Genomic DNA, 24,465 nt, shown 5'->3' with positions numbered 1-24,465 from the left:
TAACACAGTGGTAAAAATGCCCCTGCGCCAACTTTTTTGCAATGTGTTGCTGCCATTAAATTCTAAGATAATGATTTTCAAAAAAATGATGTTTCTCAGTTCGAACATTAAATATCTTGTCTTTGCAGTCTATTCAATTGAATATAAGTTGAAAAGGATTTGCAAATCATTGAATTCTGTTTTTATTTACGAATTACACAACATACACTAGTTTTGGGTTTTGTATTGTTATTCTATCCCGTCAAAGGACGTGAACTTATGTATACTTAAGAATAGTAAATGTAGAGTTTGTATCGCATTATTGATTTACTGTCAACGCACATTCATTATTGTGTGAATAAAACAACACAATCCCAGTGAACATGTCCAAATAGTAGGGGTTCAACGGTATTGCTGTTTTAAAGTCCTCACAATAACGGCATGATGAAAAGTTTGTGTGAGGTTTTTTTTTGGGGCGCTTTAGCATTGGCCGGGTCTGAAACTAAACTACATCTCCCAGAATCCTCTGTGCAGCGCAGGGCCGACAGGGTCGCGGCGTGGACCCCGTATGAAGTGTGTTTGTAGTAGATGAGAAGAATTGTTGTTTTTTTGGGACATTTTCTAAAAATTCATCAAAATCACTCCATAACTGTTTGAGTCATGTTAAACAAACACTGTCGTAAACATAACCGGGGAGGAGCGGGGGGTGCTATCCAGCTGCACTCGGGTGGAAGACCCTGGACAAGACACCTTATAAACCGTCACCCAGAAAATATATTTGAAGCCACCGAAGCCAAACATCAGTTTGTAAGGTATTTACATTATTAAATTGTTCATTAACCTTTCTGAGAAACAGCTCTTTTCAAACTGTTACAAAAAAAGTCCACTGTGGAGGACACTGCTTCTCAGACAGTAAAAGTTGAACATTATTGTTTTACACTGGATTTTTACATTGTCCCTTTAAAGTTTTTTTTTAAATATTTGCTTGAAACAGTGGATGTTCCTACACAATTTTTTGCACTTAAAACACTTTTTTGTAGTAATAAATATGATTAGAACATTTGAGCATTATTTTTGTGTTCAATTACAGTAAGTGTGTTTATCCTAAACATCCCTGCCACTTCATTTTACACATTGTGGCATTTTAGGTCTTTTTTGGGACCACAATAATATCGTACCGTGGCCTTAATACCGTGATAATATCATTCCATGAGGTTTTGATACCGTTACATCCCTCCCAAATAGTGTGGTTAGTGTGCATTTTTATTGTGATCATGGTTATCTAGCACTGCCTTAAACCTCTTGGACTTGAGCTGCACATTTTATTACTGCAATCTCCTTTGCTCCTCCATGATGACATCCCTGATGAAACTGCTTGACGTTACACCCCGTGCACTCCTCCACCTTTCTTCCTTCCGCCTGAGGATGCCTCAAGCATGGAGGAAGCATGGTAGGCCACTCATCTTTTACAGCAAGGCACTTGCCATCTTGTAGTAGTACTTGGGCTCCTTATCATGTTAGAAAACGGTCTTGTGGCCTACATTCTGCTTCACAATGTCAGTACATGTTGGAATGAATCTTTCCCCTCAATAACCTGCAGCTCCCCAGTGTTAGCAGCCCTCATGCACACTATCACCAACATGTTTAGCTGTAAAAGACACAATTATCTTGCTACTCACTTGTTTTTCCAGCTTTTTACACAATAATGGCTGTGTGTTGACACACCTTAAGTAAATAGTAACTGTGCCGCTATACAAAGTGTACACATTCTACACTGAACTATATATCTCTATTGTATTGACCCTTGAGAAGAAACTGGAATAATAATTCCTGCTGACATGTAAAAGGGTAAATCACTTTTGGGATATACGCTACATCACAGGTGTCAAACTCAAGGACCGGGGGCCAGATCTGGCCCACCAACTTGGCCCCTCAACTTCATTTGGAGTGGCCCTTAAGTCATTTAATCTGGTCCACCACATTATTTGATGGGGCCCGCCATATTATTGTCATGTGGTCCGCCACGCCATATAATGTATTCCGATACGTCGTTTAAAATGGTCCGCTGCATCATTTAATGCGTTCCGCTATATCAATTAATGTGGCCCACCACATCATTTAATGTGGTCCGCTATATCATTTAATGTGGTCTGCTACGTCATTTAATGTGGTCCGCTACATCATTTTATGTGGCCCACCACATCATTTTATGTGGTCCAGCACATAATTTAAAGTGGCCCACCATATAATTTTATGTGGCCCACCACCTCATTTTATGTGGTCCAGCACATAATTTAATGTGGCCCGCCATATAATTTTTGTGTGACCAGGCGGATTACTTTATGTGGCCCACCACCTCATTTTATCAGGTCCACCACATTTATTTGGGATTGCCGTGGCTCGGACAATAGCTGGTCGTGCCAGCAACTTGAGGGTTGCAGGTTCGATTGCAGCTTCCCGCCATCCTAATCACGGCTGTTGTGTCTTGGGCAAGACACTTTACCCACCTTGCTCCCAGTGGCACCTGCACTGGTGTATGAATGTGCAGGACTCCCTTGAAAAATTGATTCTTAATCTCAATCGTACTTTCCTGGGTCAATAAAGGTTAAAAATTAATAATAATAACAATTAGAGATGTCCGATAATGGCTTTTTTGCCGATATCCGATATTCCGATATTGTCCAACTCTTAATTACCGATACCGATATCAACCGATACCGATATATACAGTCGTGGAATTAACACATTACTATGCCTAATTTTGTTGTGATGCCCCGCTGAATGCATTAAACAATGTAACAAGGTTTTCCAAAATAAATCAACTCAAGTTATGGAAAAAAATGCCAACATGGCACTGCCATATTTATTATTGAAGTCACAAAGTGCATTCTTTTTTTTTTAACATGCCTCAAAACAGCAGCTTGGAATTTGGGACATGCTCTCCCTGAGAGAGCATGAGGAGGTTGAGGTGGGCGGGGTTTAGGGGGGCGGGGGGGGGGTAGGGGGTAGCGGAGGGTGTATATTGCAGCGTCCCGGAAGATTTAGGGCTGCAAGGGGTTCTGGGTATTTGTTCTGTTGTGTTTATGTTGTTTTACAGTGCGGATGTTCTCCCGAAATGTGTTTGTCATTCTTGTTTGGTGTGGGTTCACAGTGTGGCGTATATTTGTAACAGTGTTAAAGTTGTTTATACGGCGAACCTCAGTGTGACCTGTATGGCTGTTGACCAAGTATGCCTTGCATTTACTTGTGTGTGTGAAAAGCCGTAGATATTATGTGAGTGGGCCGGCACGCAAAGGAAGTGCCTTTAAGGTTTATTGGCGTTCTGTACTTCTCCCTACGTCCGTGTATTTAGCAGCGTTTTGAAAAGTCATTCATTTTACTTTTTGAAACCGATACCGATAATTTTGAAACCGATACCGATAATTTCTGATATTACATATTAAAGCATTTATTGGACATCTCTAATAACAATAATAATGTGGTCCACCACGTCATTTATTGTGGCCCGCCATGTCATTAAATGTTGTCTGCCACATCATTAAGTTTGGCCCGTGTAAAGCTGGAAATAATAAAGCACTTTCTCACTAAATGTATTTGTCTTTCAAATATCTGCTATCAATCTGTTAGTAAAACATATACTAATAATGAAAATAAGTTGTGCATGCAAACTGTGCACCAAGGCTAGTATACGTTGATATTCATATACTGCATATTCACTGTGACAGGCGGCCCAATGAGGGCCACATTAATTGCAATGTGTGCCTCAATCAAAACGAGTTTGACAGCCCTGCTCTACATAAACCTAAGAAAGCATTGGTGTCCCACCTGAACCAGCTGAGCATGTGACCTGCATGGCCGCCATGGCGACAGTTATGACACCAGGTGAACCAGTTGTTGAACTGAGCTAGTTTGTTCTCTCTTGTCAAGTCGACCTTCTCGTCCGACTTCCCCGTTCCTGCCAAGTAAAAGAGTCAATATTAACCGTGGGTTAGCCACACTGTTATTGTAAAAGTGGACGGGCCACTGAACTCTGTCATCATGTCCTCCGTGCTCATTTAACCACTGGGGCCGGCTCACACTACCTGGACAGTTGGACACAGGCGTCCCCATGTTCATGAGGCACAGAGCGCAGCGTGGCAGAGGCTTCCTGCAGCCGGGGCAACTGGTGACCTTTGACTTGGTGGGCGAGCCGCTGACGCCGTACTGGCTGAAGCCGCGGCCCTGGTGAGGCATGGCCGAGCAGCTGTACGAGATGGACTTGCCGCAGAAGTTACAGCTCACAAACACCTGCGGCACCAGAGCAAACACAAAGGTCGCTTGATAAGGGACGCTGGAGCGTGGAAGGGAAAAGCGACGTGCCGACCAGCTGGATGGGGTTCACTCTTAGGCAAGATAAGAATTAGATAATCCGGCAGTAATCCCAACTGTTTTTAACTGTGATTACTCATGCTGCCATAACAGCAGCATTAGCGTACTTCCCCTTTAAGGCAATCTTGGGGTTTGATTGAATAAATGTTTAAATAAAACATTCCAGAAAAGGAAGGGACAAACAGACCGACTTGGCTATGTTAAACTCAACATGCTGACTACAGGGTTTTGTTACAAGGATCAAGTCAAGGGCTATCAAAAAATATTTACAAAAAAATGTGATTGGAAGCAGAATCACACCAACTTCTTCCAAGAACCGCACTCACCTGGGCAAGGGGTTTGGAGCTGGGGTCCAGTTTGCCTCGATGGATGTCGAACTCGGCCCGCTTGTGCCAGAACCTCCACGCGTCCAGAAGGTTACGGTAGTTCTCGATCCAGCACTGGACTCTAGGGTCCTTCAGTACCTCGCCTGGGGAACTCTGAAGGGAGGGTCAGTTGTCTAAATTACAGTATGTGCAAATGAGGCACACAGCTCTTAATCAATCAATAAATCAATGAAAGGTTTGACTTGAGTCCTGAGTTGTCCCCAAATCTTCAATATTCATCTTAGAGAATTTTTTTTCTCAAATTTCAGTCACCACACAGAGATTTGGCGCTATTTTTCTTTTAAACTCATTGCAATAGGACTGTCTATAAATACAGCAGGGATGTAACTATAAACGATATAATAATAAACCGCGGTACAAACCCAGACGGTTAGTGTTACCGTTTTAAAATACAAACCCCGTCTCCATATGAGTTGGGAAATTGTGTTAGATGTAAATATAAATGGAATACAATGATTTGCAAATCATTTTCAACCCATATTCAGTTGAATATGCTACAAAGACAACATATTTGATGTTCAAACTGATACTCTTTTTTTTTTTTGCAAATAATCATTAACTTTAGAATTTGATGCCAGCAACATGTGACAAAGAAGTTGGGAAAGGTGGCAATAAATACTGACAAAGTTGAAGAATGCTCATCAAACACTTATTTGGAACATCCCACAGGTGAACAGGCAAATTGGGAACAGGTGGGTGCCATGATTGGGTATAAAAGTAGATTCCATGAAATGCTCAGTCATTCACAAACAAGGATGGGGCGAGGGTCACCACTTTGTCAACAAATGCGTGAGCAAATTGTTGAACAGTTTAAGAAAAACCTCTCAACCAGCTATTGCAAGGAATTTAGGGATTTAACCATCTACGGTCCGTAATATCATCAAAGGATTCAGACAATCTGGAGAAATCACTGCACGTAAGCAGCTAAGCCCGTGACCTTCGATCCCTCAGGCTGTACTGCATCAACAAGCGACATCAGTGTGTAAAGGATATCACCACATGGGCTCAGGAACATTTCAGAAACCCACTGTCAGTAACTACAGTTGGTCGCTACATCTGTAAGTGCAAGTTAAAACTCTCCTATACAAGGCGAAAACCGTTTATCAACAACACCCAGAAACGCTGTCGGCTTTGCTGGGCCTAAGCTCATCTAAGATGGACTGATACAAAGTGGAAAAGTGTTCTGTGGTCTGACGAGTCCACATTTCAAATTGTTTTTGGAAACTGTGGACGTCGTGTCCTCCGGACCAAAGAGGAAAAGAACCATCTGGATTGTTATAGGCGCAAAGTTGAAAAGCCAGCATCTGTGATGGTATGGGGGTGTATTAGTGCCCAAGACATGGGTAACTTACACATCTGTGAAGGCGCCATTAATGCTGAAAGGTACATACAGGTTTTGGAGCAACATATGTTGCCATCCAAGCAACGTTACCATGGACGCCCCTGCTTATTTCAGCAAGACAATGCCAAGCCACGTGTTACATCAACGTGGCATCATAGTAAAAGAGTGCAGGTACTAGACTGGCCTGCCTGTAGTCCAGACCTGTCTCCCATTGAAAATATGTGCTGCAATATGAAGCCTAAAATACCACAGCGGAGACCCCCGGACTGTTGAACAACTTAAGCTGTACATCAAGCAAGAATGGGAAATAATTCCACCTGAGAAGCTTAAAAAATGTGTCTCCTCAGTTCCCAAACGTTTACTGAGTGTTGTTAAAAGAAAAGGCCATGTAACACAGTGGTGAACATGCCCTTTCCAAACTACTTTGGCACGTGTTGCAGCCATGAAATTCTAATTTAATTATTATTTGCAAAAAAAAATAAAGTTTATTAGTTTGAACATCAAATATCTTGTCTTTGTAGTGCATTCAATTGAATATGAGTTGAAAAGGATTTGCAAATCATTGTATTCCGTTTATATTTACATCTAACACAATTTCCCAACTCATTTGTAAAATTATCAGAAAACCGTGATAGATAACATTTTGATAAATTAACAGACTAGTGATACTGCTAATTTACAGGAGAAGCATGCTAGCGATAGCTAATTAGCTATCTTAAATGCTAAGACGAATACGAGAGACATTAATGTCTTTCCCCATTAAGAAACGACATACCCCAATATAAACTTGTACAAACATTGCTGTCTGGGAAAATAAACTATTCATTTTTGTACATTAAATAGGTTGATTGGCAACACTAAATTGGCCCTAGTGTGTGAATGTGAGTGTGAATGTTGTCTGTCTATCTGTGTTGGCCCTGCGATGAGGTGGCGACTTGTCCAGGGTGTACCCCGCCTTCCGCCCGATTGTAGCTGAGATAGGCTCCAGCGCCCCCCGCGACCCCGAAGGGAATAAGCGGTAGAAAATGGATGGATGGATGGACTGTGCTATACTCAAAGGAACATAAACCGGAAGTGATGCACCCCCCCCAAAAAAACACTAACACTAAAAACACTCTAAAACCTTTACAAATTAAAATGGAAGAAAATAAACATATCCAAACACATTCAAATAAAAATATTATGGCTCGTAAGAAGCCAGAACCAACACGCCAGATTGTAGTCATCTGGAGACATGTCATAATGAAATTCAACGTTGGATGTCCGGCAACTTCCTGCATCTTAACGCGAAGACAACAGAAAAGTTGATTATCGGTCCTGCTGACTCAGGCGCTTGTTTAAGAATACCACATTGAAATTCGATAATAAAACATTTATACGAAACGACTCGGTGAAGAATCTCTGCATTATTTTCGACCCAACTCTCTTGTTTAAGCTGCACACATTAAGATTGTTACTACAACAGAATTTTTTTAAATCTCCTTAATATCGCTAAAATCCGTCCCATTTTGTCCATCAGTGACGCCGAGATCATTATTCATGCGTTCGTTGCATTTTATCTTGATTAATGTAACATATTATTTTTGGGTCTCCTCATATATTAAAAGGTTAAAGTTGCTTCAAAATGCAACTGCTAGACTTTTGATTAGGACAAGAAAGTCTGATCATATTACCCCTATACTGGCCCACCTGCACTGGCTCCCGGTACACTTAAGATGAGACTTCAAAGGTTGTATTATTTATGTACAATATTAAACGGTTTGGCACCATCTTATCTTGCTGATAGTTTTGTACCCTACGTTCCAAGAATGCTGGCTTACTAGTGATTCTCAGAGCCCAAAAAAGTCTGCAGGCTCTAGAGCAGTGGTTCTTAACCTGGGTTCGATCGAACCCTAGGGGTTCGGTGAGTCGGCCTCAGGGGTTCGGCGGAGCCTCCGCCGTGGAGGTCAAGATGCACCCGACTCATCGTGTAAATAACAACTTCTCCATATCGGCGAATTATGGATACTCCCAGTCTTTGCGAGCAATCCTTTTCGAGGATGCTGGACATAAAAACGAAGAAAAGGAACAGACCTTGCTGTGAAAATGACATGAGAGTGGCACTTGCCAAGGTGAAGCCACGCATATCTAAACTGGTCTCTGAAAGGCAACAGCAGAAGTCACACTGATTTGCAGGTGTGTAATTTGTTGTGAGTTCATGCTCTGTCTTGGTTTTGTTCTTTGAACAAGGCGATGTTTATGCACGGTTAATTTTCTGCACAAGTAAAAAAAACATAAATTTGTCTTGGATTTTCACTAAAGAAGGGTTCGGTGAATGCGCATATGAAACTGGTGGGGTTCGGTACCTCCAACAAGGTTAAGAACCATTGCTCTAGAGTCTTTTCTAGACGGGCTCTAGTACTCGTTAGAGATGTCACCTCGGTAGAAGCATTTAACTCACATCTTAAAACTCATCTATATACTGTAGCTTTTAAATACTCTATTTTAGACCAGTTGACCTGCCGCTTCTCTCTTTTTTGCCCCACTCTTCTTCCAGGAGAGGTTACCAGATGGCCACAGATAATCCCTGGAAAGGTACCAGTCTGGAGGAAGTGCTAGCTGTTTTAAGTTATGACCTAGTGTGGACCACTCCTCCATGACCTGGATGGAGACCTCCTGCAACCCTTTGCTTGCCGCCAATGGACTGGAATTTTTTATATTGGTTTTATATTTATTTATTTTTTGTTTTTATTCAGTCATTGGTGGAGCTAAGGATAATATTTGAATATTGTTTTTAATATTGTTGTGCAGCACTTTGGAAAAATGTTTGTTGTTTAAATGTGCTATATAAATAAAGTGGATTGGATTGGATTGGACTCTCACGTGATCATGAAAGGTGTCATTGTGGTTTGTGTAGTCCTTTAAGGCACCTGTGATTACATGCTATATAAACAAACTTTGATTGACTGAGAAGAATATTTAATATGTCTTCTACCAATTAAGTATATTGTGTGTCAATCCATTTTTTATATATATTTTTTAAAATAAAACCTGGTTCAAAATATAATTTTTGAGCACAATCTACAATACCGTGATAATAATGATAACTGTGATACTTCTGGTCACAATAACTGTGATATAAAATGTTCATATGATTACATCCTTAGAATATAGCTTGTTGCTACAACTCCTCAGAATAGATGGCATTGTAGACCTGCTTCACACTTTATATTGCATGTACCTGGACTGCCGGAGAATAAGAAGACGTAGCAGGAGGGATCAATGTTTATTAAATTTGTCAGGGTATTCAGAACCCTCTAGATCAGGGGTGTCCAAAGTGCGGCCTGGGGGCCATTTGCGGCCCGCAGCTCATTCTTTAACGGCCCCACGGCACATTTTAAAAATACGGTTGAAAAAAATTAAAAACATAAAAAGTGGTATACAAGAGCAAACAGGTGAAATGTAACAAGAACATGTTGCAATGTTTACTCTAATAACACAAAGCTGCCATGCAGGCTGTTTCTTTGTTTAAAAAATATTAGTGAATCAAAATCAATGTCATTATGAATTATTGACCTATTCAAGGCTCCAATTACATCACATTAAATATTCCACTTTGAGATATTTTTTGGGGCAAATGTTGCATATTTTGTGTTTGCTATATAAAAAACTGAGCTGTTTTTTTTTAAAGAAGGGCCTAAAACGAACAAACAAAAAAACATAAACAACAATAAAACTTATAATTGACGGATAGATCTGAAGTTGATCTCGAGATTATTGTGTTAAAAGTAAACAGTAAAAAAAATTTACAATTTATTTTTTAACACTTTAATGAGTAGGACCCTTTTGGATCCCCAATAATTTTAGTGTGATTTGTTTTTAAGTGTCATTGCTCAAAAAATAATAATGAATTAAAATCAATGGTGTTATTGACCTTTTTAAGGCTCCAATTATTATATAATGTCAAATATTCCACTTAAAAATTTTAGTGGATGAAAATATTGCAGATTTTGTGTTTTTTACATAAAAAAACATGGGTTTTTTTGACAACAAGAGCATACGACTTAAATCTTTAAAAACGTTATATTGACAGATAAACCTAATGTTGATCTAGAGATTTAAAAGTTGAATAATAATAAAAATAATAATACTGAATAATGACACATTTTTAATATTTTGTTGACCAAAACCCTTTGGGGTCCCCGGGATCAAGCCTGAGTGGAGGCCTGAATGTATATTTTTTATACATATATTGTATTGGTTTTTAAAATAAATGGCCCCCGCTTGCTTTGATTTTTCAGTGTGCTGCCCTCAGTGGAAAAGGTTTGGACACCCATGCTGTAGATCCTGTTTTTCAAAAAAGCGACGAGCAAAAAATCGAGCAACTTTTTCTTAAGCACTTAGAGACTCAAACGTCATTTCTAAATGAGCAGCCATTTGTCCACTTTAATTCATTTAATTACCTTCCCTGTGAGTATTTGCCATATAACTGCATTGCATGTGTATTGTGGTACCTTGAGCATGCAGAAGCTAGCAGTCTGGACATCTCCCGTTCGGTCCACGTAACTCTCCATGAGGTCCACGCCGTCCTTGGTCAGCCCCGTCAGCAGGATACCCTCCAGGTTTCCCGCCTCCTTCATCTCACTGGTCAGCTTGTCAACATAGCGAGGAAGCTGCGACCCCCAGAAAGACTCACAATGACATGGGGTCCACTAAGTGTGCCTGTCTTGATGAAATGTAACGATGATGTCACCTGAGCATCGCTGAGGAACATGGAGGCGAAGGCAGCGCGGTCACGCACCGCCACGCTGCTCTCATACTGAAAGTCAAGAAGTAAAAGTCAGCTTTTGATTGCATTCCAAATATAGTCAGTGTTTCTCATGCAATAGTGTATATTAATAGCATATTTTTTTTAAGTTTGGACCGCAAAAAAATAGATTTGGCAGTAACTGCACACACTTGCTTATCAACGTATAATTGTGAGAATGGGTGAGTGTAGCTTGTTATTATAGTGGATGGTGTTCTAACGCTGCTTCTTAACACAGTTTATACACATCTGGGGTCTCATGTATTAAGCTTGCGTATGCCCTTTTATACGGTAAAGATGAGACGTATCAAGAGTGAACTTGACATAGATATGTGATTTGACTTCAACAATGTAAAAAGGTCGAGGCAAGGCAATCCATTTAATGCTTCACATTCATGTTAATATTTGTGAAGACTTCTATTGATTTATCTAGGCCAGGGGTGTCCAAACTACAGCCCAGGGGTCAAGTGTGGGCAGCCGCCACCTTCAATTTGGTCCGGGAGATGTCATTAGTTTAAGAAATCTTAGCCACAGAGAGATCGCATTTGTTTAAATAGTCTGATAATTTTGATGCTGCTATTATGTCGCCATTAAGTGGACAACATGGGTCATTCAGATCAATTACCTTTTATTATGCTCTGAATGGAAGTAAGCGCATCATTTACTTATATGACCCAATGCAAATAACCTTCCCGAATCATCGTGCAAAAAAAAATATATCCAACCAACACAAAATGTCAAAAGACACGGTAACACATAACACAACCTGCTCAATTAATTTTGTGGACATTATAAAAATCGTCCATGCACCATAAACAATTCTAAATTTCAGCCATTTACAAAGCATTATGGGAAAAATGCAAAACACTCACCACACTTATCCATGTTTGGCACATTTTAGCTGCTTGATATTTCTAATTGTTTACAAAACTTTAAGGATGTTGTCACGGAAATAAACAAGGTAGGAGTCCAACTTTCACATACCGTATTTCCTTGAATAGCCGCAGGGGCGCTAATTAATTTAAAACCTCTTCTCACTCCTGCGGTTACCAAAACCATGCGGAATGAGCAAGCATGCTCTAATTATTTTAAAACCTCTTCTCACTCCGGCGCATACCTTATCATTAAAAACACATTTAATAAAAAAAAACGTTATTATGATCTTACCTTTACTTGTAGATGGGTCCATGTGCAGCTGCTTCTGATCAAAGGCAGTCTTTCTCATCTTTCTTCAATTTTAAAAGTCTCTGGAGATATTCCTTTAATTATTACCTCCTGCTTCGATTGAAAGTCCAGTTTAGAAAACGGTTTTATTTTAGATATGTAATCCTCCATGTTAAAAGTGCAAGCAAACAATTGCTGCATGCTTGCTGCTTGTTGTCTTCTTCTGCAGTACCTGTCTCCTGCAGTACTGGTAGTCGCAAGAAGGATCACTAGCGCCCTCTACCACCTGGAGGCGGGAGTCATTTAATGACTCATATTTGACCCGGCGGAAGTGCCAAGCATGCGCTAATTATTTTGCGAAACGAGTTTGACCCGGCTGTAATTCTAGGCAGGCGAATACTATATTCCCGGCGCCAATTCAAGGAAATACGGTACTCTTAATTCAATTATATTAAATATTAATTATATATATATAATATTAATATAATATGTGCACACACACATTTATATAGTTAAATGCAGTGGGCTTTCCGCCCTTGACTACATTTTTTAACCCGATGCGGCCCCCCAAGTCAAAAAGTGGGGACACCCTGGATCAAGGCGATAATTTTGCCACCTATTGCTGTCAAAAAGTGTTCCTGTGACTCCAGCACCAGCTTTGCGGACAGTTGCAGCAGCCGGTGGTTGCGGCACAATGGCACCGGAGACGGTGGAGGAATGGCTTGGCCCTACTTACATCATTTTCACATAAAGCTCCAATATCTGGCTGTGAGCAGGCTACTGTATGAACACCCTGTGTTGTTAATAAGACAAATTATATTTATATTTGGGGTACTGAGAGTCCCCACCTCATCTAAAGTTTTACGTTTCATTGAAGCGACTATCCAGGGTGAGCACCACTTTATCTCTCTCGATTCCTCTTTCGTTAACTCGAAAGACAAAAAAGAAGCACCTCCCACTGACTCCTACTGAATTCTGGTTGGCCAGAGCGTGCAGATCTTAGGTACATGGCTGATTTAAATAGGAGCCAGGGAGACATCTGCGAGCAATTCCAAGTTGATTGCAATGGAGGTTAATTTGTGTGTTTATTAAAAGCTTTTTTTGACAATTGATTTATGTAACTGAATTTTTTGCGTTTGAATTTTGTGAACTGAATGTTTTTACATCAAAGCATGCTGGCAATTTCATTGAAAAAAAATTGTCAGCAAAATCCATTTTAATATTTTTTTACAAAGAATTTCTATATACACATTTTGCCAACAAATGTGTGTTTGATGAAATTGACAGCATAATTTGATGTAAAAAAAATTCACTCCACAAAAATTAAGCAAAAAAAAATCAGTGTCAAAAAAAGCTTTTGTAATAGACACAAATGAACCTTCATAATTGTGATGCAACAAAGAAATGTGCTTGGATTAGTGCGTGCTCACACTTTAATGCATGGAAATATTTTGTTGCGTAGGCTGTTTTCTGGATTTGAACATACGCCAATGTTTAGCAGGAAACTCACATAACTATTAATACATGAGGCTACTTGTCTGTGAGAGAATAAGAAGACACAGCACTACTTTGTCGCTATATTTAGCAAGTATTCAGGCTTTTCTAGATTCTGTTTTTCAAAATTCAACAACTTTTTCTGGTCTTATTAGACACTTTTAACATGAAACGCATATTGCTCTTCTCAACAAGTGGCTGGTGAAGCTCAATTGCACAATCATGTCTGCACAATATTTTCAACAGTTTCTGTGGTTTTCCTTTTAGTTCTAGTGTTGGCATTGGCATTTTTTTCCTTGCCTTGTGATCACTGAGGGTGATCAATTAGTTTTAAAAACGATTTGATTCGATTCGATAATTGTGGTGATTCAGGGACGATGTAATTTTTTTTTAGAAAGATACGATTCAGTGAATTGAAATCGGCTCAGTAAATTCTCAGCAAAAAAAAATCAAGCTGTGTGACTGTGTAATAGTGGATACTGGACACTGCAGGTGAAGTTTCCTGTATTCCTGTTATTTCTTGTAAGGGCATTATATATCATTGAATTATGTATACACACAAGCAAGTAACCAACAATTAATGATCAATGCATTAACATCTTATTTTGAATAAAGTGCAACCAACACTTTAGGTTGAATTAACCTTTTCTGCTGACATTTTCAACATGTAAACAATTTTCATAAAAACTACAGTAATCAACATTTTAATAGGAGATTTACCTGCTAAATAAAGTTACGGGACCCGGCCTTACAGTATCCGTTCTCAGCCCTGACATCGCCATTAAAGTATGGCGTCCCATGTACACTACCGTTCAAAAGTTTGGGGTCACAGTGAAATGTCCTTATTTTTTAAGGAAAAGCACTGTACTTTTCAATGAAGATAACTTTAAACTAGTCTTAACTTTAAAGCAATACACTTTATACATTGCTAATGTTGTAAATGACTATTCTAGCTGCAAATGTCTGGTTTTTGGTGCAATATCTACATAGGTGTATAGAGGCCCATTTCCAGCAACTATCACTCCAGTGTTCCAATGGTACAGTGTGTTTGCTCATTGGCTCAGAAGGCTAATTGATGATTAGAAAACCCTTGTGCAATCATGTTCACACATCTGAAAACAATTTAGCTCGTTACAGAAGCTAAAAAACTGACCTTCCTTTGAGCAGATTGAGTTTCTGGAGCATCACATTTGTGGGGTCAATTAAACGCTCAAAATGGCCAGAAAAAGAGAACTTTCATCTGAAACTCAACAGTCTATTCTTGTTCTTAGAAATTAAGGCTATTCCACAAAATTGTTTGGGTGACCCCAAACTTTTGAACGGTAGTGTATGTCCCCTCGCTTCCTTATTTCTATATCCTCCTTCATCCATCTCTTCTTTTTATTTATTTCTCATCAAAACGACTTCTTGGCAGCCAGTTGAATGTTGTAGTGTTCTGGAAGTCGGTGCGTCTGCGCGGTCACTTCATTTGTGTCGGTTGAGTCTTTTGTGGCTTAAAGTTGTCCTGCTGCTTTATATTATTGTGTTGCGTCGTTTGCCTTTGTTATGGTTTTTACAATCGTGTTGTAGCTGAAAGTTCTTGTGTTGTAATTAATGATATTGTCCGGTGGCATTTGCGTTTGTTATGACCTTTCTCGACCACCGTACCTATCCGCAACTTGACAGAGATGGGCAAATAGACTTAACGTTGAACGTCCATATTTTTAATAGTGTTAAACTTTATATTCAAACCAATGTTTTCCTCTTTCTAGTGTTACTAAAATCGATCGATGCCCTTTTAAAACGATCTTGGATCAATACCTATCTTCCAGGAGGCAAACTTGCAGTGCACAGATCAGTATAATTGAAACTTAGGAATATTATTTGATCTATCGATCAATCGTTACACCCCTACCAAAAAGCCAAACAAAAAGCTAAAAACAAAGATTGCGAAGTGAAGAAAATGTAGACTGAATTTGCTGAGGTTTGAGCGGCACCTTAGATCCTAATTTGGAGGCACTGGATAAGACTGAAAGGGCTCTCTGTTCACTCGTAGGCAAAGTTTAACAGAAGCTATAATAATAAAAGTTTTACGCCATATGGCGGTAAACAAAGGTAAAAGTTCACTTGAAATGTTTTTAGAAGGACTAATCTTGTTTGGCCAGTGGACACAGCTAAACAAATTGAACAGCAGCAGGTATGACTGTGGAGCGGAGAAGCAGAAACTTTCTGCTGACATTAATTCTAATTGATCTCTACACTTGAAGTAGTGAAGCATTATTGTGCTGTTTGCACGGACTTTGACTGTGTTAACAAATAAAGTTGTGCGGTCCAAAGGAACGTGAACGGATTATTATTATTGTTACCAGCACGCCGTCGTAGGCTCCATGCTCGCTGGTGAGGAAGGCGAACATGACACAGAGGTAGGGGTTGTTGAGCTGCAGCCTCAGGGAGCTGCACATCTCTCGCCATAGCGAGGTCTTCTCATCCGTGTAGCCGGACAGCGCCATGGCGACCACGTTGAGGTTCAAGTCACCTGGAACAAGAGTGGAAAATGCTATTTGGAAACGGTATTATTTTTAACCAATGTTTAAACGAGTGACAAAATGGCAAGCAAAACGTTGATGCTAACTAAGGAAGTTAGCATTCACTGTCATTGAGCTACCTGTGCTGCATTTCCATTAAACTGGGAAGTCAAAAATATTCCCACCTGCAGCTAAAAAAAGCTCAAAGGCAACATGTAAACATGACTTCATAGAAACAACGATAGCAGCACACTCAACAACATACTAAAAGTCTACACTGCACTGTAAAAAATGACCGTAAAAACTATGGCAAGCATGCTAATTAGCAACAGTAAAACAGCATAAAAGCAAAAATAGTTTATCACTAGAGATGTCCGATAATATCGGGCTGCCGATATTATCGGCCGATAAATGCTTTAAAATGTAATATCGGAAATTATCGATATCGGTTCGGAAATTATCGGTTAGAAAAAGAAAATTTTTGACTTTTTAAAACGCCGCTGTACGTGTAGGGAGAAGTACAGAGCGCCAATAAACCTTAAAGGCACTGCCTTTGCGTGCCGGTCCAATCACATAATATCTACGGCTTTTCACACACACAAGTGAATGCAAGGCATACTTGGTCAACAGCCATACAGGTCACACTGAGGGTGTCCGTATAAACAACTTTAACACTGTTACAAATATGCGCCACACTGTGAACCCACACCAAACAAGAATGACAAACACATTTCGGGAGAACATCCGCACCGTAACACAACATAAACACAACAGAACAAATGGCAGTCGCCCTAACTCTTCCGGGACGCTAGAATATACACCCCCCGCTATTCCCCCACCTCAACCTCCTCATGCCCAAATTCCAAGCTGCTGTATTGAGGCATGTTAAAAAAAATAATGCACTTTGTGACTTGAATAATAAATATGGCAGTGACATGTTGCCATTTTTTTCCCCATAACTTGATTTGATTTATTTTAGAAAACCTTGTTACATTGTTTAATGCATCCAGCGGGGCATCACAACAAAATTAGGCATAATAATGTGTTAATTCCACGACTGTATATATCGGTACCGGTTGATATCGGAATCAATAATTAAGAGTTGGACAATATCGGAATATCGAATATCGGCAAAAAAGCCATTATCGGACATCTCTATTTATCACAGTAGCAAATGCGGTGGATAACATAAATTACTATGGTTATAATATGTAGAAAACACACGACTTTACTGTGTAAATAATGAAAAATTGTACAATGCATTTGCAGATACGGTAATGTCACAAGCATGCAAATACTGTAAAATGTATGGTATTATTATGTCTAAATTTAAGATTTTACAGATTGTACATTTAAATTTACAGCATACCTTAATTGTTTTAGGGGTTTGTGTTAAAGCATGAGCCTACTTAACTTTTGGCTAACAACATATTTTCTTGTATTTTTGTGGCAAGTGGTTTCAGACATTGGGGGGTTATGTATTTGTGCTTCACTGTAAACTGTATCAAAATGAAGTGTGTTGAAACTGGTTGCAAGCAGCTATTTAACAAAAACAGAGCATATAAGGCTCATTTTTGATAGCTCACTTGAAGGAACATCTTGCGGAAGGCCAAGTTGTGAGTTGTCCAGTGAAAGGTTGTACAAATATTTTCAAATGTACCACTCACATGTCTAGGAAACACAGGCATTTTGCAGATACCGGTACTGATGTAGGGGCAGCACAGTGCAGTACCGGTTAACGCTTGTGCCTCACAGTGAGGAGGTCCTGGGTTCAATTCCTGGCTAGGGATATTTCTGTGTTGAGTTTGAATGTTCTCCCCATGACTGTGTGTGTTCTCTCCGGGTACTCTGGCTTCCTCTCACCTCCGAAGACATGCACCTGAAGATACTGTATGTTGATTGGAAACACTAAAATTGGCCCTAATTTGTTTTACGGTTAATTCCTAGCAATCACGACTGCCAGTATTTTAACTTACATTCTATTTCTTGGTTTTAAATGACGTCACGTCCGGCTCACGTCCCCGCTAATTTAATATGCGTGGTGGTCAAGCCAGCAACTGTTCTCAATGGGTACATGGCACCATTTTACCTTTCTCGTAGAAAATTGCCCTGTGCTTGCGTTGTTTTTGGCTGTACGAATTGTTAAAATCGTGCAAAGGTTTAACGTTTATTCAGAGTTCCTTGAGAAGTAATCAAAAAGGGTGGAAGAGTGCAAATTTTACAAAAAAAAAAGGAGCACGCACTCCCGTCAAAAACGTCAGAGGCGAAGAACGCACAAGTTTGCAGTGATCACATCATTAAAGGTTTATTTGATAAACTTTTATCGTTTAGTATTTTTTATTTAAGTATTATCTTGATCCATCTATCCATCCATTTTCTACCGCTTGTCCCTTTTAGGGTGGCGGGGGGTGCTGGAGCCTATCTCAGCTGCATTCGGGCAGAAGGTGGGGTACACCCTGGACAAGTCGCCACCTCATCGCAGGTATTATCTTGATATTATTTGTATTTCTTAATACACATTTTTGCTATGAGTGCTTCGTAAACCACCAACTCGGCGAGTCAAATAAAACAAAGCAAATATGAGCAAAACCTAAAAGAGTTAAGTTTTTAGAAAAGGAAACAATCATAAATGAATATTTTAGCACATACACAAAGTTGACATCTATAGTTAAATTTTGATAAAGACGAGGAAAAAACATGCGCACTCTTAAACGCAAAGCGACAAACATGGCTGTTGTTTAAAATTTCTTCAGCAAATTCCGACAGACACGAGAGCACTCCTATCATATAGAGGAACTTGTACTTGTGTAACAACCTTGGCAAATCATTGCATTGACAATTTAATTTTCTAAAGCACTGGTGTCAAACTTAGGGCGCAGAGGCCAGATCTGAATCAAATTCATATGCAATTGTGTAATAAAATCATGAATCTTTATACATATTCAAATAATATTCATTGTCACAAGTGGCCTTCTGGGGGCAGCCATAACTGCGATGGGGCCCTCAATGAAAATGAGTTCGACACTTCTGTCCTAAGGCCAACAATCCTTTGATTTCTGGAAATGTGGCCCCTTAATTAGTTTAGTTAAATGGTCCTGGTGTAGTGTATATGTGTAATGTTACCCAATGCAGTTTTTTCAAGCATGTTTCAAATAAACTTGACCATTACAGTTTGAATTGTCAAAATTTGTATCATGGCATTTATGTTTACATCAGAGGTGTCCAAACCTTTTAACTTGGGGGCCGCATTGGGCTAAAAATATGTGTGTGTATATATATATATATATATATATATATATATATATATATATATATATATATATATGTGCATGTGTACATAATATGTGAATATAATGGATAAATAAAACATATAATTAGATATTAAGAGTATGTGAGAGTTAGACTCCTACCTTGTTTACTTCCGTGACGACCTTCTTAAAGTTTTGTAATTAATCAAAAATATCAAGCAGCTAAAATGCGCCAAACATAGATAAGTCTGGAGAGAGTGTTTTACATTTTCCCATAATGCACTCTGGTGTAATTTCGTATTTTTTGATGGTGTTTGGACGCTTTTCATAGTAGCCACAAAGTTCAGTGAGCAGGTTGTGTTATGTGTGACCTTTATGGTAGTTGCATTTTTTTTCGCACCATGACTAGGGAAGCTCGTTTGGATTGTGTCATATAAGTTAATGCTGTGCTGTTGTTTCAAAATACTTTCAAGAGTCACTGGTCTGATTTACCCACATTGTCTACAAGATGGCAAACCTGTAGCATTCTGAGACATTCTGGTGTTAAAGATAAATTTGAAAGCATGCCAATGTGTGATGTTTTAAAGGCCTACTGAAATCCACTACTACCGACCACGCAGTCTGATAGTTTATATATCAATGATGAAATCTTAACATTGCAACACATGCCAATACGGCCGGGTTAGATTAGTAACGTGCTATTTTAAATTTCGCGCGAAATATTCTGCTGAAAACGTCTCGGTATGATGACGTTTGCGCATGACGTCACGGATTGTGCGGACATATTGGGACACCATTGTGGCCAGCTATTAAGTCGTCTGTTTTCATCGCAAAATTCCACAGTATTCTGGACATCTGTGTTGGTGAATCTTTTGCAATTTGTTTAATGAACAATGAAGACAGCAAAGAAGAAAGCTGTAGGTGGGATCGGTGTATTAGCGGCTGGCTACAGCAACACAACCAGGAGGACTTTGAGTTCGATAGCAGATGCGCTACCGTGAGTACAGCTTTGGCTTCCAATCATTTGATCGCTTGCCCGTACGTGTGTGCCGCTATGTGCATGTCACGTACGTAACTTTGGGGGAATATATGTGCTGTATGAACTTTACGGAGGTGAACGGTACTTTGGGCTGTGGGATTGAGTGTGTTGTGCGGGTGTTTGAGTTGTATTGGTGGGTTATATGGATGGGAGGGGGGAGGTGTTTGTTATGCGGATTAATTTGTGGCATATTAAATATAAGCCTGGTTGTGTTGTGGCTAAAAGAGTATATATATGTCTTGTGTTTATTTACTGTTTTAGTCATTCCCAGCTGAATATCAGGTCCCACCCGCCTCTCACAGCATCTTCCCTATCTGAATCGCTTCCACTGCCCTCTAATCCTTCACTCTCACTTTCTTTATCCACAAATCTTTCATCCTCGCTCAAATTAATGGGGTAATCGTCTCTTTCTCGGTCCGAATGGCTCTCGCTGCTGGTGGCCATGATTGTAAACAATGTGCAGACGTGAGGAGCTCCACAACCTGTGACGTCACGCTACTTCCGGTACAGGCAAGGCTTTTTTATCAGCGACCAAAAGTTGCAAACTTTATCGTCAATGTTCTCTACTAAATCCTTTCAGCAAAAATATGGCAATATCGCGAAATGATCAAGTATGACACATAGAATGGACCTGCTATCCCCATTTAAATAAGAACATTTCATTTCAGTAGGCCTTTAATGAACTCAGGATGTCTCGCAGGCCAAAATGAAGACGCTGGCGGGCTGCACTTGACACCCCTAAAAGATGGTAAATAATAAATGTTTACACATTTATAGATAACACTTTGTCTCCAAATGTATGTTCTCCAGGATATAATATATGTGTGCATTTGATTGATTTCCTTGCCTTATAAAGCCCAACATATGTACTGTAAAGGCTACATGCACATTCGAAACAGTCTTTTAGGTCAAGGTTCACAATGTCAAGAGTCACTCATCTTTCACATTTTTAAACAAACAATCACAATCATATGCTGCTTCTCCTTTGAACCACAACAACTAAAATGCTCTCTTGACTATGTAAATGTGTGTGCGTGAGATGAATGTAGTAACTCTGGCGGGTCTTATCTAATGAAGCAGCCTGCCGGTCGTGCTCAGGAAACACTCATTAGAAAACGCAGTAGAAAAAAAATGTCTGACCTACATTGGTGGAATGCTTCTGAGTCAAGAGCAGCACATTTTTCATTAAAGCTTAATGTGCCGTGTTGCAGCCAGGAGGAGTGTCGCGTGGGCAACAGGCTGCATTTTGAAAATTCCTTAAAAGCATGATTTCATTTGATTTGGGGATTCAGTTATTTATGGCGGCGCACGCTGAGGCAATCTGCCTCACATTCCTGCAGGCACTGTTGACAACAATACGGGGGAAAAAATGACTTGCCCATCTTCTTTTCCAAACTGCAGGTCATTACAGCGGAAAAAACATGTCCAAGGTGCGGCACAAGGGCCAGTTGCAGGCCACAGTTTGTTTTAATTTTTCCTGCGACATATCCTAAAAATAAAACACACCCCGCAGTAGCAGGCACCCCGTGCGAGAACCGGCCTTCATCAAACTTCAACTTGTTTAAGGAAGTGCTCTTTGCTATCGAAGACAAAAGAGGATAAGGACATGAACGCCCAACGGCTATATAACTCACAGTGCAATCATCACAAACACAAAGCATGCTGGGTGTTAGCATGAGTACTTGCTAAACTGCTATTTGCAACTAAAAGAGCATTTACACAAGATGTTATGATTTGTTTATCTACATTTAAAACACTTCCTTTTGGTCTACATAGCCTGTAATGGTGGTGATTTGGTCAAAATTCTGTATGAATTTAGCTTCAAAGACCATCTTCAAGCCACTTTCCACTGAAAAGGAGCACATAGAAGTATGAACTTATCATATCTGCCCCCTATTTACACAAATATAACATTGGTATAATACATTAGCATTGTATTCTACTTTTTATTTAAAAAATGGCAACAGCAATGGATTTTAGCATTTAGTACATGTATGAGCCAGAGTCTGACCGGGAGCAAGATGACATCAAGAGGAAAAAGAACAAAACCGAGCCTTGAAATTAAAGCATCTCAAACCCTTCTTTTTTAACGCCTTTCAGTGCTTCAAAGCTGTAAGTATAAAGGCTGGGTGTTGTTATAATGTATTTCTCCCTATTTTAAATGGCATATCCCTGCATCATACGTAGCATGTTTATATATTGAAGAGGAACCACACTTTTTGGGGGATTTTGCCTATCGTTCACAATCCTTATGAGAGACAAGAAGACACAAGGTTTTTATTTTTTTGCAGTCTAAGATGTAAACATCGTCTCGTTCTAGGTAACGAGCAATGCAGCTAAAGGGAGCAATTAATTCTAACTCCAAATCACTTTAAAAATGCATTCAAAACCGCTAACAATACTTCATTTACATTCTGTAACCTGTATAATAACCAAGCTGTAGCAACATTATTACTGTAAGAGCAAATGCCGTAGGCGCAAACTGGCAGCCTCGCTTCCGTCAGTCTACCCCAGGGCAGCTGTGGCTACAAATGTAGCTTACCACCACCAGGTGTGAATGAATGATGGGTTCCCACTTCTCTGTGAGCGCTTTGAGTATCTAACAATAGAAAAGCGCGATATAAAATCTAATCCATTATTATTATTATTATTAATGCTGAGGAACTCTTTTACCTCTACTAATTAAATGGGAATGTGGAGGGGGGCGTGGCCTGCGGGCCTGCAGCGAGGCGGGGTGTGCCAGGACCGGCCTCGAAGTCAGCGACAGGTGCGTAGATGGCCCACCTGGGCCTTGTTATCTTATCACCTGTCGCTCTGTATAAGCAGCAACCGGGAGGAGAGACGTGGTTGGAGCTGGCGTGAGAGCGTGCCTGTCACAGCCACAAAAGACAATTGCTGGAAAGCAACACACAGACTTTTATTGAAAAATAAAACTGTATTGAACCATGAAACGGGCTCGCATGGAAATGCTTCATGGTCTGGAGGACCCACTGGAAGGCAACTTCCACAGGGAAATACTAAACGTTAAAAGTATATGAAACAAACCTTTAACGCAGTGATCACTGCAAACTCTTGGAACGGAGTGCTTGCTACTTTTCTCGTCGTAGTTTCGTAAAATCTTGCACTTTTCCGCCCTTTTTTAATTATCTCTCAAAAGACTCTGAATTTTTTTTTATCCTTTTCGTAATTTGAATGGTTTGTACAGCCGAAAACAATGCAACTAGAGGGCATTTTTCCTTGAGAAAGGCAAAATGGTGCCTAGTACCCATTGAGAACAGGCACTGGCTTGACCACCACGCATATTCAATGAGCCAGGTCTGTACATCCCAGCAATACAACCTATAACAGTGCATTCTCAGACATGGATGACACGAATACTCAAAAACAGGTCCCAACAGGCAAGAAAAGTGGCTTTTGCATAATATGACCCCTTTAAAGCAGGTTGAAGTTCATCTCTGACAATTTCCTGTCCGATTCAAGCTTGCCACAATATGTTTGAGACTATTGGGCTATGTTTAAGATTTGGTTAGTTGTATTCACTTTATGTGAGCAGTAGGGACCTGCTCAGTGGCCTTGTGGTTAAGAGTGTCCGCCCTGAGATTGGTAGGTCGTGAGTTCAAACCCCCGGAAAATTTGCAGTGCAGCGGATTTTACCTTGTTGTATTAAGTTTGATTTTGATGTATTCTAACAAAAGTGCGTATTATAACTTCCTTTCGGCTGACGCGACAAGAATTGTGAGTAAGCCGGCATACGTAATGACAACAACAAGGCAAGCATGGCTGAGCCGATACAGATCTTTTTAATTTTCCTGAGGGAACTCTCCTGAAGGAATCAATAAAGTACTATCTATCTATCTATCTATCTATCTATCTATCTATCTATCTATCTATCTATCTATCTATCTATCTATCTATCTATCTATCTATCTATCTATCTATCTATAACTTATTTGAAACAGCGACATGGAACCCCATCAATTAGGCATATTCAAATAGTGAATACATCGTGATCAGGATGTGAATCGTATCTAATCGCCAACTGACAAAGTAGCTTAAATGTATCGGATTGATGCTTGTGAATAAGATGTGTTGTATTGGGTAGATACCAGAGATGACCATCCCTCTGGAGCAGTGTGGGGTGCTGGTATTCTGCCT

General features: G+C 39.8%; 1 protein-coding gene across 1 annotated transcript in view; it reads right to left on the bottom strand.

Moving 5' to 3' along the window:
* Positions 1-24,465, bottom strand: part of mios (missing oocyte, meiosis regulator, homolog (Drosophila)) — a 41,867-nt gene that overhangs the window by 4,796 nt on the left and 12,606 nt on the right. Inside the window, exons 6-11 of the mRNA XM_062062683.1 lie at positions 15,865-16,034; positions 10,808-10,873; positions 10,569-10,727; positions 4,674-4,826; positions 4,062-4,266; positions 3,805-3,934 (exon numbers count right to left, since the gene is read on the bottom strand). Of these exons, the coding sequence (XP_061918667.1) occupies positions 3,805-3,934; positions 4,062-4,266; positions 4,674-4,826; positions 10,569-10,727; positions 10,808-10,873; positions 15,865-16,034 (883 nt within the window). The remainder of the gene's footprint in view (positions 1-3,804; positions 3,935-4,061; positions 4,267-4,673; positions 4,827-10,568; positions 10,728-10,807; positions 10,874-15,864; positions 16,035-24,465) is intronic.

This window comes from Entelurus aequoreus, linkage group LG11 (genome assembly GCF_033978785.1).
Source record: "Entelurus aequoreus isolate RoL-2023_Sb linkage group LG11, RoL_Eaeq_v1.1, whole genome shotgun sequence".
In the NCBI taxonomy this organism is placed as follows: Eukaryota; Metazoa; Chordata; class Actinopteri; order Syngnathiformes; family Syngnathidae; genus Entelurus; species Entelurus aequoreus.
Note: the sequence above shows the minus strand (reverse complement) of the source record. Positions and strands in the feature narration are given on the sequence as shown.